The following is a 14386-nucleotide window of genomic DNA, read 5'->3' on the forward strand; positions in this document are numbered from 1 at the left end:
CATTCTACCATTTCCCGTTAGGCATTACCCACGGTAACTCTGAACTGGTGTTTCAAATATTCCTTCTGAGGATTATCTGAAACTGGTTTAAATGTTGTCTATTTATTTGTCAGGCAACACAATGCCCACAAAACTAAAAGATTTTCTCATCAATTCACTGCTGTCTTAAAATTATGATACCAAAACAAATGATTTAAAAAGCATTTAAAAAGCCATAAGCTTTGTCCACTTAAACTTTCCCAGGAGAGAAAGAATACAATTTCCCCTGAAAGAAAATTTATAAAACCAACTTATTTGTCAGCTTGAGGGTACAACTCTCTTCTTAGGCTTGGAGCTGTTTAAGTTCACATAACAATGAGGCAAAATATAAAAACCTCCTGTAACTGGCATAACTGCATCAAAATTTAAGATGTCATTGTTATTTTTGTGACCTTAACAAAGATGAAACATTTATCCGTCAATGTTTGAATATCATAATGTTTTCTAACAGAATAAAGGCAGAAGAACAGAAAGATCACTTTCAGAGTAAATCTGATCCCAGTTCTGTCACTTATTGCCACCAGGACCTTAGATTTGTTATTTAACCTCTTTAAACTTCAGTTTGGAAAAAGCAATTACCTTGCAGGTGGCTGTGAGGATTAGAAATTATATAAATAAAACACTGAACATAGGAACTTGGCTCACAGTGACATAATAAATGGGAATCATTATTAGAATAAAAGATTACACCTTAGACAAAGCTTTCTGAAGTACATTGCAAATATTTTAAAAATTCAAACTCCACACATTTACAAACAGATATTCATTTGTATGAGAGCAATGGAGAAAAAGCTGACAATTTCCCTACATGAGAAAAGAATTAGACAAAATATCTGGAAGGAATCACTGATCTATATTTGGTCAAAAACATGTGCAGTGAACTCTATATTCAAAATACTCTCCCAATGGTTACTGTGCTATGAATTATTTATCAGGCATACTAAAACTTGAGTTTCTCCCAAAAGAACAGATAATAGAAAACTAAAAGAACAGAGTCATGTAAGAAGTCCATTAATCAAAAAAGCTTGTTCAAGTTGTTCAGGATGAACCTCTGTCAGAGGTAACAGTGGTCAGAAGTGAACATGCTTACCTGAGGTGTCTCATGGCCTTTTCTACTATAATTTTGTATGAAGTCCACAAGGCCATGAACCACTGTTTTAACAGCTACCATTGCATTTTCTAGCTGCTCCCAAGTTGGTGAAACAGCATCTAATAAAATAAGCCATCAAGGAGATGGGGGAAGAATTTGTTAGCAGTAATTCTCTTGTGTTATCTACCTCAAAGGTAGAAAAACTATAAGCAACAGAGTATTTTTCCACATACCTGGATTAGGGTCTATGTTTGCAAGAAGTTCTAAATGAGGCCTCAGTCTATTTAAGTTAGCTGGGTCACCTGTTCGTTGCAAAACAATTGTCAATTCCTGGACACTCTTTGCAAATGATTCTGGAGACTGCAGCTAACAAACAGAAAACAGAATGGCTTTTACTCTGGTTCTTAGGACACATCTATATTCAAATGCTTCATTTAGCCAACATTCTAAACAGGTTTCCAAGTGTCTTCAGATTCCATAGTAGGACTATCAATGATGAATACAATTTTCACCTCAGAATCTGCCCTATGAAATTCATCATCAGACACTTAGAAAATTTACTTATAAGCTGTATTAGCTCTCTGGGGTCAGAACCCAGACAGACAGACTCTGTAAGCCAGGCTGCTTTTATGCTACTATCCTACATTTGCTTCCCTGTTGCCTCCATTAGTTTATTTTGAAGATTAAAAAAATAATAAAGGGATGCCTGGGAGGCTCAATGGTTGAGCTTCTGCCTTCTGCTTAGGGTGTGATCCCAGGATCCTGGGTTCGAGTACCATATTGGGTTCCCTGCAGGGAGCCTGCTATTCCCTCTGCCTGTGTCTTGCCTCTCTCTCTGGGTCTCTCATGAATGAGTAAATAAAATCTTAAAAAAATAAAAAAAAATAGGGGATCCCTGGGTGGCTCAGCGGTTTAGTGCCTGCCTTTGGCCTAGGGCGCGATCCTGGAGTCCCGGGATTGAATCCCACGTCAGGCTCCCGGCATGGAGCCTGATTCTGCCTCTGCCTATGTCTCTGCCTCAGTCTCTCTGTCTATGATAAATAAATAAATAAATCTTTAGAAGAAAAAAAAAATAAAATAAAAAATAAAAAAATAATTAAAAGAATAAAGATAAAATAATACAGCGTCTGATATTTAAAAACATAGGAATCTCCAACTAATTGTATCTTTAGTCCCTTCCGAAGATTGCAATGCTCTTCAATGTAACAGCAATGATATAAAACAAGCATCACTAATTTCACAAACCTTATCAATGATAGACTGCATGTGTGATTTATGTGCCAAGTCACCATACAGAAGTGAGGACCACTGCTCAGGTGAAATGCGGAGTCCTGCTTCCATTGCAATATGAACAATTTGGGCATCATGTTCTCTGCGTAATGCTTCGTAACTCCTAAATTCCTCCTTTAGCTGCATCAAGGAAGAGTCTTCATCCCTTTTGGTAACCTAAAAGATAGAAAGGAGAAAAAAAAAATCAAAATTGGTCTGCTCTCTCCCCTCCTTCAATCAATTCTTTTGTGGGGAGCGTAGTAGTGTCAGATACTAGACAAAAAAGGTGCAAGGAAAAGAAAGGTCTTTTCACAAATTTTTTGGAACAAGGCAGAACTTACATAACCCAGTACAAAGTTTTGCCTTCCTTCAGTGAGCTCAGCAACTGATAAGAAGACGCTTGTAAACTGAAAATTATAGTATATGTGCTATTATAATGCTCCACAGCAACATAAAGGAAAGGCAATTAAATCTGACTGGTGGGAGAAAGGGGTTACAGAGAAGGCTTCCCCCACTTGAAAGCTGCATAAACTAAGTCTTGAAGAATAAATAGGAGTTTTCATGTAAGAAAAAAAAATCCTAACAAGAGTAATAAGTAGCAAAATAGAAAAATGAAAGAGCAGGGATCCCTGGGTGGCGCAGCAGTTTAGCGCCTGCCTTTGGCCCAGGGCGCAATCCTGGAGACCCGGGATCAAATCCCATGTCGGGCTCCCGGTGCACGGAGCCTGCTTCTCCCTCTGCCTGTGTCTCTGCCTGCCTCTCTCTCTCTCTCTGTGTGTGACTATCATAAATAAATTAAAAAAAATAAAAAATAAAATAAAAATTAAAAAAAAAAAATGAAAGAGCAGAGCATACAGAATTAAAGGCTGAGATACAGGCTAGAAAAAAAAAAAATCGGGATCCCTGGGTGGCACAGCGGTTTGGCGCCTGCCTTTGGCCCAGGGCGCGATCCTGGAGACCCGGGATCAAATCCCACGTCGGGCTCCCGGTGCATGGAGCCTGCTTCTCCCTCTGCCTGTGTGTGTCTCTGCCTCTCTCTCTATCTCTCTGTGACTATCATAAATAAATAAAAAAAAAAATTAAAAAAAAAAAATCACAGAGAGCCTTACAAACTATGGTGAGAAATTTGTATTATCCTGAAGGGCATGGGAAGCCAATAAGGACTTTTAAGCAAAGGAATGACAAATCAGTCCAGCCAACAGGTAGACATAGATTAGCACTATCATGTGATAATTAAGAAATTTTCTATTACCATAAAAACGATCATTAGGGTATTTATACAGCAGATACCTGACTTAAGTTATTTAAAAAATATAAATTCAAAAGTTTACAGAGCTTCACATATCCTACTGAAACTGTCTTATTTGCCAACATGCAAGTAGATGACTAGAAAATTTCCAAAATAGATGGTACATATTTATCTAAAACTTGTACACTGACATTTGAAACTTGGCTAGGATTCAGAATACCCAGGACTAGTACAAACTCTGAAACTCAGAATGAACAAATCATTCAAACTGTTCAAAATCATGATTTCTTCATTAGTAAAATGAAAATATCTCCAGACCACCTCACTGGTTGTTTCTACTGCTATTGTTGGCACATGAGACAACAATAGTATGACCCGCCCAGAACATGAAGATGGGAAAATCAAGTTACCAACTGAGAATTAATAGTATCAGTTCACAATTCTCTTTGGGAATAGGTAATTACATTATAGAAAAGTGTGGGACACCCGAAATTCTAATCAACACAAGTTTAGGTATAATTTAAGAGACAGCAGAGTATATAACTTAGAAATCACAAAAATCTTTTTTTTTTTTTTTTAAGATTTTATTTATTTATTCATGAGAGACCCAGAGAGAGCGGCAGAGACACAGGCAGAAGGAGAAGCAGTTCCATGCAAGGAACGCAATGTGGAACTTGATCTCGACACTCCAGTATCACGCCCTGGGCGGAAGGGAGGCGCTCAACCGCTGAGCCACCCAGGCGTCCCTAGAAGTCACAAAAATCTATATTCTATGCTAACCTATTTAAAGAAACACCAAGAAAACAAAAAAGTTAGCAGCCTAAAATATAGAAGAAACCCAGAAACCAGATGACAGTAGCACTGATTCAAATACCAAGTAGGCTACAGGGTGCCTTGTAGACAGCATAAGCATCTATTCACCTGAGTGGTAAAGACAAGACACAGGTGGCTAACAGAGCCTGGTCATATTAAAGTTCTCACTACCACGCATCAAAATCATCCACAAAGCATTAGAAACTACAATTTCAGGTAATCACAATTCCTGTCTTTGAAGACCACACAATTTAAAAAGTATATATGAATGCTCAAGTCCTACATCAGATACACCAAATCAGAATATCTGGGGATGGGACCCAGGAAAGTATACTTTTAAAAACCCCACAGATAAATAATTCTGATGCAGATCATTAGTTGGGAATCACTGCATCAAACGTTAGAATCGTTAACTCCCCTTGTGCTGATTCCATGCTAATCAAGCAAAGGTCTGATACTCTTCTGCAGGAAAATATCTGCAATATGATGATTTAAGTCATGTAAGAGTTGCACTTCTCATTACAAATTAATAAAATTGATCATCGATTGTGTGTGACCTTGGTAAGGGTGCATCCGTTCCTGAAGAACCGTATGCACCCACAAAGTTCACATCTCTGAGCCTATAAAATCAGGGCAAGACCTTTGATAACGATTTTATCAGAGTAAACGATACCCAAGAGAGGTCTTTTGGCAGTTAAGTCAGCAAGATATCTTTTTATTAATCTAAACACTGCTTTAATGTTTTAAGCTAGAGGCCAATAAGGATGAAATGAGAGCATAAAATTGAAATCCTTTTCTATACTGTTATTCAAATGTCAGATAGTAGTAACTGTAGATGTATGATCATAAACCACAAAGCAGTATGATGCCTATAAGAGAAAATACACATTAAGTCAGGAATACACAGTGTGAGAACCTAGTCTGTTACTTCAGGATGATAAATGATCTCTGTAATTTGGCTGCTTAGCCAAAAACATAATGTTTGAGGAATCAGGGATTCATTTCTATTGTTGCCCTAAAGGTACAAAATCAAGCACTATAACTATCAGGGAGATAGTGTCCAAGCCTCATTAGTGGAGATAAATGAGTTCATTTGAACAGATTTCCATCAGCAATTACCTGTTATTTCAAACTATGCAGTCTGCCGAAAAAAATTTTTTCTGTCTGTACTATTTTCACTCTTGGGCTTATATATAAAACCAGCAAAATAGCTTAAATAAGCTTTGGCTTTCAAATTTTGATGTTTTATAGAAGCCAATGGACCTTTACAGTTCCAAGTCTTTGGGCCTTTCTCAAGATCCAGCTAGCAACCCCTACTTTTTTTTTTTTTTAAAGTAGCAACCCCTACTCTTGTAATATGAAGAAAGTTAAGGATTGGCCTACTTTCCACCTCCTTCAGTACCTATAATCACCCACAATTCTAAAAGACAATGAAACTACATTTCTAAATATCTTGGGGTTTTTCTGTCTTTTCCACCAAAACAAAACACACACACAAAAATCACACTACCTAAATGCAGAGTGGGGCAAGTACCTCAACTTTTCACTCTTGTTCTGAGGCAACATTATAAGCCATCTTCAGATTAAAGGTTGTAATCTAATCACAACAGGGAATAAGATAAAAATAATGGGAAGTTGAAACATTTACCAACTTTAAATACTTTTACGTAGTTTTCCCTTTTAAGATGGTAAATTCATTTGAATTAGGCTGCTTTAGTCTACATTCATTATCCTAAGAGTCAAGTTTACCAAATTATTTCCTTATGCTCCGTTTTGTGTTATGCACATCCTCACATGTTTATTCCCAAGAGGTAGCATCACAGATGCAAACAATGCAGAAGGAAAGCAAAGTTTCCTTTCAACTCTTGAAAGCGTTCTGTATTCCTGGAGCCTCTAGACCAGGTAACACTGATTCTAGAAAGCCTCTGTCTCACACACAAGCAACTAACATCTAGATGGTTGCTTGCTACTTACCTTAAAACATGAAGCTCGATACAGTAGTTGCACAACATGACCAATACTTGTTTTTGATGCCTGAGGAAATCTTGGTTCTAGTCTTTGCACAACAAAAAGTACCAGTACTTTCCTTGAGAGAGCAGAACCATCTTCTAATGCTAGCAACACCAGCTTTAAGGCCTCTTCTTGCATAGCTAGAAGTAAGGAACATGAATTCACAATTAATGAGAAACCTTGGAGATCATGTCTGCCAAACTTCTTTGGGTTTTAGTTCATGGCGGTCCATCATCCACAGTCTATTTCATTAGCACAAAAAGAAGACATCACAAATACAAAAATACAGTTTACTTAAAAATCAAACAAAATATAATTTCTATTAAATAACCATTTAGAACACAAGTCAACAGAATTTAAAATGTATCTTCTGAAGGTATTTATTTATTTATTTATTTATTTATTTTTATTTTTTATTTTTTATTTATTTATTTTTTCCTTCTGAAGGTATTTAACGATCAACTAAATAATGTTAATGTTACAGTGCGAAGAAAAAAATCCTCATTTACAAAATACATGAAATTACTCTAACATATTGAATAACATATAAGGGACATATAGTAGTCTCATGATAAATGATCATTTTTCTTTAATGCATGAGACTATTAGACAATTTGCTTGACAGAACAATTTTGCACATAATTTTAAAGTGATATTAGCCTCTGGGAGCAATACCTAAAGAAGGTATCAATTTATGTTGTTTTCCGGCCAGGGGTGTATATAGTATAATCTGAATCTAATCATAAGGGAATATCAGGCAAACCCAAATTAAGGAATTGTTTATAAAATAACTGCCTGTATTCTTCAAGAATACCAATATCAGACAGAAAGGCTGAAGAATGGTTCCAGTCTCTTTAAGAAGATGAAAAGAGATGACAAACAGAATAAGTGATCTTGGCCTGAATTATATTCTGAAAGAAAATAAATTGCATTAAAGACATTTCTGGGGTAATTGACAAAAACAAAATACAAATTAGATTTTAGTATGGTATATAAGTTAAATTTTTTTGAGTCTGATGAATAAACTGTTGTTACATAAAATGGTATCCTTGTTTTTAGGAAACATTGGAAGTATAAAGGGATATAAGGGCACTAAAATATGCAACATGTTCTCAAATGGTTCAGGAAAGAGAAAAAGAGCAAATAATATGACAAATATAACAAAATATTAAAAACAAATGTAGATAAAAAGTACACAAGAATTCTCTGCATTATTCTTGCAAAGTTAAAATTTTAAAGTGCACTGGTTCTCAATTAAAATGGGAACTTCAGAGCTGAGAGGTCATCTATAATCTGGATTACAAATCAAATCCTTTTTTAAATGAGGTATTGAGGTCAAGGTTCACAACTAGTTAGCAGCAAAACTGTACTTGCACCAATGACTTTTTAAAAAAATTGAGGTAAACTTTATATAAAATTAACCATTTTAAAGTATACAATTCACATGAACAACCTTAAGGTCTATCTAGGAAACCTACAGCATAATGGTTTATGTCATTCCCCATAGCCTCTACCCACTGCCTTTGGCAATCACTAGCCTGCAGTCTGAATCTATGAATTTACCTTTGTGGATGCTTCAAATACATGGAATCACAGAATGTGTGACCTTTTTACTGGCGTCTTTCACTTAACATAATATTGAAGTTTACCTACATGTATCATTTCCAATCCTTTTTAAACTTTTATGCTGACTTTACATAGAAATGAAAATATTTTATGTATTTTGAATTCTTTCTGTGGCTGAATAATATTCTATTTATGGACAAAGCACATCTGGTTATCCACTCATCAGCTGATGGACATGAGGACTGCTTCCACTTTTGGACCACTGTGACAAATATTGCTGTGAAATTGGTGTACAAGTTTTAGTTTGAATCTGTTCTCAGTTCTTTGGGGTAGATACACGAGTGGGACTGCTGGGTCATATGGTAACTCTAACTTTCTGAGGAACCACCAAATCATTTTCCACAGAGGCTGCACTGTTCTACTTCCCAAGTTTCACGCATATCCTCACCAACAATCTTTTTCCATTTTTTTTATTTTTTTTTATTTTTTTTATTTTTTATTTTTATTTATTTATTTTTTTTCTTTTTCCATTTTTTTACATTATGGCAAACCTAGCTGGTATGAAGTGGTATCTCATTGTGATTTTGATTTGCATTTCTTTAATGACTACTGATGCTAAGCATCTTTTCATGTGCTTTTTGGCCATCTGTGTACCTTTTTTGGAGAGATGTCTTTTTGCCCTCTTTGTTCATTTTTTTTACATTGTGTTGTCTTTTCGCTGTTGAGCAGTAGAACAAAAGATATTTGATACTCAGTCTAGTGCTTCTTAGGTCAGGTAAATAAATATGAGGAAATATCCAAAGACAACATTCTTAAATTATATGTAAATGTGGATTTTTAAAAATATTTTTCAATTTAACTTTGTATTATGGAAAATTTTCAACATACAAAAGTAGAGATAACATGATCCCATAAGATAGCTGTTGCCAGTTCTTACCCACTTTTCTAGTTTGCTTTGGCGGGAGTGTTTTGAAGGTAATCCCAGACAACATAGCATTTCACCCTTAAATAATTCATTATTTATTTCTAACATGTAAAGACTTCAAAAACATTTTTATAACTTTATCACATTTTTAGAAAGTAATATATATCCCTATTATCATATAATATTCAATCTGAAGTTGAATTTTTTCTCACTGTCTCAAAAATTTCTTCTTATAGTTGGCTTGAGTAAGTATCCAAATAAAGTCCATACATTGCTTTTGGTTAATATGCCTTTAGGCTTAAAATACACACACACACACACACACACACACACACACACACACAAAAGCTTCCCACTACCTTCCACCCTCTCATTAAAGAGAAAATTCAGTTTTTCTCTGAATTTTTTTAAGAAACAATCATTTTTCTAAACACTTCCCCACATTCTTGGTTTGGCTTATTTTAGCCAAGGAATGCTTGTAGTATTCCTAAATATGTTCATTTATCCTCTTTATTTCATGTAAACTACGGGCTTGATTAGATTCAGAATGAGCTTTTGTTTCTTTTTCTGCCAAGCATATTTGTTATTCCATATATTAAAAGTGGAGATAATTAAGGCCTAGCTGTCTCACTTTTAGTAATGTTAAGATTGATATTAGGTTCAGGTCTCACCCATCTATAGTAAATTTTTCCAGCAACCTCACATCTAATGGTTTTAACAGCTACTAACAATTCTTGTGTAGACCCATTAATTGACTTGAGATTAAATGTGTGATTTTTCTAATTTTGACACATTTTTTTCTAAATTTATTAGCTGGAATTTTGCTAAAAGAGGTACCTACATTCAACGCCCTGAGAAACTGTCCTTGAAAACAGTTTGTAAAGGAAGGACAGAAAAAATATGCTTGACTTTTATTCTACTCTTTCATAATTTCTAGAATAATGTGTTGGCATTATTAAGCAACTGCCAAAGAAAACCATTTAATTTTTCTTGTACCATCATTACAAAATCTTGGATTTTCATATATTTTATCTTTCAATCCATTAATCATTATTCATTTTGATTTTCAAACCGTGCCACTCACGTCCAGCGGGAGACCCTTCAAATTTACTTATTTTGACGTGATGCCAATGATCTTTGATAGCTTTTGTGCTTTCTACCCCAAGAATTCCCAGGCTCAACTTGTACTTCCCCACCCTAGAATTGGAATATGGCATTTATCCAAAGAGCCCGGTTTCTTTTTAATGGGCAATGGTATTTATTAAGGGTCATAATCTGGGTGTTATGGCTATTCACTGCTTCTAAGCCCGGTGGGCAGACCTAGAGAATAGGCATTTTTAGAGGAAGAAAAGTAAATGAGCCTGTACTTACAGTGACAATTCAAATTTAAGACCAAAGGGTTTTTATATAAATTCTTTGACTTCATACTTGTATCTTTTTTTTTTTTTTTGTAATGCTGAAAAATCTTGGTTCCTGATGACATTAACACCATAGCTACTTAAATTTCAAATAGGTCATAAATAATTATTAAAAAATAAATCATACAACTGTAAAAAATACCAAGCATGGACAGCCTGGGTGGCTTAGCGGTTTAGCGCTGCCTTCAGCCTGGGGTGTGATCCTGGGGACCCGGGATTGAGTCCCACGTCAGGTTCCCTGCATGGAGCCTGCTTCTCCCTCTGCTTGTGTCTGTGCCTCTCTCTCTGTCTCTCATGAATAAATAAATAAAATCTTAAAAAAAAAAAAAATACAAGCATGAATTCCTCTGTAACTTAGTATAGGAAACACATTTTTTTTTTTACTCCATATCCATAAGTAGTAACTGAAAAGACTGATATTTGACTATATTTTTTAATTGCATCACAGAAAACATCAACAGCCCTGACAACAAATATTGTCAACCTTTTGAATTCTGTCAATCTGATATATGAGAAACGGTCAATATAATTTTCATGTATATTTCTCTTGATAGAGAAACACTGAGTATATTTTAGATGTTTGAGGGTCATTTACATTACTTTTTCTTGTGCATTTTCTGTTTACGTCTTTTGCCAATCTTCAGTTGGGTGGTTGGTGTCTTTTTCTGAGTTTTTAGAAGTACCTTACGTATTAGTTTTATTAGTCATTTGTGATATAATAAAAACATTTTCTAAGTTTGTCATTTATTTTTACTTTGATGTTTAAGTAGCTACGGTGTATGAGAAATAGATCTAATTTTGTCTTTTTCCACATGTCTATTCAGCTGTCATGTTTAAAAGTTTAAAAAGTTTCCTTTACACACAGTCACACACAAAATTCTACCTGACTGTAGCTCTAAATCAGAAAGGTAAAACAATAAAGCTTCTAAAAGGTAACAGAGAAGTGTACTTCATTCATAACCTTGGTATAGGTAAAGATTTTTTAAGTGGAATGTAGGTGGAAATAATTATGAAGGCATTATCCCTGGTGATTTGTATGTTTGTGTGTATAATTTGTCTTCCAAGTTTTAAAGACAATTAAAATTTTTTCATTAAAAAACTTTATTTTTCCTTTACTTACTACCTGTATAATATCAGGCCTCTCTAACTCGATTTTTTAAATTATAAAATTGGATCTGTGTCACTTCTTTCGAAAGCTGCTAAAGATTAAATGAGAAATTTATTCTAAAATGCTGCAGTACTGTCACATAGATTATGATTACAAAAACTGCTTTAATTATGTCAATATTTATATGTATAAATAAAGATGGGTTAAGTCTCAGGATTCTCAACTAACTCTAGAAATTGGCATCCTCTAACCCTGATAGCCAATAAGAGAAAAGATGGTGATCTATCCTACCTGGCCCTAGAAACTGGCATCCTCGAGCCCTGACAGCAGCCCACAGGTTGGCAGACAATTGCTGGGGATTCTGGTGCTGTAATATTAGTTCTGTTACAGTTCTTTCTCCAAGTGAACGGGCTGCTCGCATGGCTCTTACGCGACCTTCTTCCTCCACCAGTTGACAGTTTACAAGTGTCACCAGTTTCCTTTGCATTGGACGGCTCAGTGCACTCTGATTCAAACTAGCTACACCTTTAAGAGGAAGGAAACAAAGTTTTTCAATTAAAATAAAACAAGTCAATTTTCATTATCCATACTTAACTATGAAGCCATAATTTGTAATGAGTCCTCTGTAAGGTACTTTCACTGTTTTAATAAGAGTATTACTATTCTGTGGTAACAGGAGTCTAATTTTTAGTTACTTCAAATTTTATTTAGGTATCCTGTTTTCTGGGTTGCATGTGTCCCTCAAGAGACTATTCTGGGGGCAGCCCCGGTGGCACAGTGGTTTAGCGCTGCCTGCAGCCTGGGGTGTGATCCTGGAGACCCGGGATCGAGTCCCACGTCGCGCTTCCTGCGTGGAGCCTGCTTCTCCCTCTGCCTGTGTCTCTGCCTCTCTCTGTGTGTCTCTCATGAGTAAATAAATAAATCTTAAAAAAAAAAAAAAGGCTATTCTGGGTTTATTTAGCCTGTTTTCCATCCAGTTAATGAAAAGTTTAATAACAGCTCTAATTTTATTACATACATGACGTTTGGAATAGAATTTAATGGCAAACTCTAAGATCATAATCCATTTTCCTAACTCAAGGATATGCTCCAGCAATTCTCTCCTCTCTCTGACATTACTTCTTCCCTTTCTATTTGATTGCTTCCATCAGCAAGACAAAAAAAGAAAGCATGCTGTTATTTCATCCATCTTCAAAATAAATCTTTTTATTCATTGCTTTTCACCTACCAGTTCTGCCCCATTTCTTTCTTCTCTTTTGTAGCAAATCTCTAGTATTGTCTATATTCACTATCTCCAAATTCCTTTTTTTTTAATAAATTTATTTTTTATTGGTGTTCAATTTACCAACATACAGAATAACACCCAGTGCTCATCCTGTCAAGTGCCCCCCTCAGTGCCCGTCACCCATTCACCCCCACCCCCCCTCCTCCCCTTCTACCACCCCTAGTTCGTTTCCCAGAGTTAGGAGTCTTTATGTTCTGTCTCCCTTTCTGATATGTCCCACACATTTCTTCTCCCTTCCCTTCTATTCCCTTTCACTATTATTTATATTCCCCAAATGAATGAGAACATATAATGTTTGTCCTTCTCCGATTGACTTACTTCACTCAGCATAATACCCTCCAGTTCCATCCACATTGAAGCAAATGGTGGGTATTTGTCGTTTCTAATGGCTGTATCTCCAAATTCCTTGCATCACAATCTTTAAAGCCTATTCCAATCAATCTGTTGCTCCTATCACTTTATCAAAACTGCCTGTCACGACAATTACCTCTACTTTGCTAAGTCAATGGTCAATTCGCAGTCCTTCCCTTACCTGACCTTGCAACAGCCCTCAACATACAACCACTCCTAATTCCTTTAAACACGTTCTTTACTTAGCTTCCAGAATACTCCATCTCTCGCTTTTCTTCTTTCCTTTTATTTCAGGTCTTTTTTTAATCTGATTTCATCTTTTCTTCCTGACTTCTTAATGTTAAAATGCCTCAGAACTCAGTTTTTGTTTTCTTTATCTACATTCACTGTGTGCATGATCTTAGCCAATCTTATTAGTTGCTGTAAATTATATTCCTATGTTAATGACGCCCAAACATACAGTTTCTATACCTCATTCCTTAACATATATCCACTGGTTACTCAATAGCATCCAAATGAAGATCTGACATCTCCAACATAACATGATGAAAACTGAACTCCTGATCTTCCCATCTAAACTTGATCTACCTACAGTATTCCTTATCTAGGTTGATGGCAATCTCTTTCTACGTGCTCAGACCCCAAAACCCAGGAGTCCTCTTTGATTCTGCTTTTTCTCACAGCCCACACGCAATAATTTAGGAGATTCCCTGGACTCTACTTTCAAAATATTTCCCGGACATTCACTTCTCACTACCTCCACTGCTACTATGTTGGCCCATTAGCCTATTAACCAATACCCTGCTCCTATCCTTTCCCTTCTACACTGAATTCTCAACAGAAAAGCTTGAGAGATCCTTTAAACATTAGTCAGATTGTGTCACTCCTCTGCTTAAAACCCTAGAGTGAATCCCCAATTTCACTTGGAGTAAAAGTTCGAATCTTTAAAATGGCTTGCAAGTCTGCACATTATCTGGTCTTACCACTTCCTTTCATCTATATCCTACTGGTCTCCCCTTCACTCCCACTGCTCCAGGCACACTCTCCTATTATTGTTCTTTGAAGATACTAGGCATGCACTAGGGACTTGCTATTGCCTTTCTAGAACAATCTTCTTCTTTTTTTTTTTTTTTTAAGATTTATTTATTTATTTGAGAGAGAGAGAGAGCACAAGAGGGAGGGACAAAGAGAGAGAGACAGAGAATCCCAAGTGGATTCCATGCTGAGCTTAGAGTCTGACTCAGGGCTTGATCTCAGAACCCA

The 14386-nt window shown here is 35.9% G+C and overlaps 1 protein-coding gene and 1 non-coding gene across 4 annotated transcripts in view; both read right to left on the minus strand.

Moving 5' to 3' along the window:
• The window catches only part of RC3H2 (ring finger and CCCH-type domains 2), a 51557-nt gene that overhangs the window by 25175 nt on the left and 11996 nt on the right, over positions 1 to 14386 (minus strand). For all 3 annotated transcript variants that reach the window (XM_041725543.1, XM_041725542.1, XM_041725544.1), the window contains exons 4-8: positions 11779 to 12012; positions 6435 to 6610; positions 2375 to 2575; positions 1363 to 1495; positions 1130 to 1248 (exon numbers count right to left, since the gene is read on the minus strand). In XM_041725543.1, the coding sequence (XP_041581477.1) occupies positions 1130 to 1248; positions 1363 to 1495; positions 2375 to 2575; positions 6435 to 6610; positions 11779 to 12012 (863 nt within the window). The remainder of the gene's footprint in view (positions 1 to 1129; positions 1249 to 1362; positions 1496 to 2374; positions 2576 to 6434; positions 6611 to 11778; positions 12013 to 14386) is intronic.
• On the minus strand, positions 1582 to 1692 carry LOC121474367. The gene has a single exon (XR_005983377.1). It is a non-coding gene; the product is annotated as a small nucleolar RNA SNORD90 (small nucleolar RNA).

Source organism: Vulpes lagopus, chromosome 12, assembly GCF_018345385.1.
Source record: "Vulpes lagopus strain Blue_001 chromosome 12, ASM1834538v1, whole genome shotgun sequence".
NCBI classification, from domain to species: Eukaryota; Metazoa; Chordata; class Mammalia; order Carnivora; family Canidae; genus Vulpes; species Vulpes lagopus.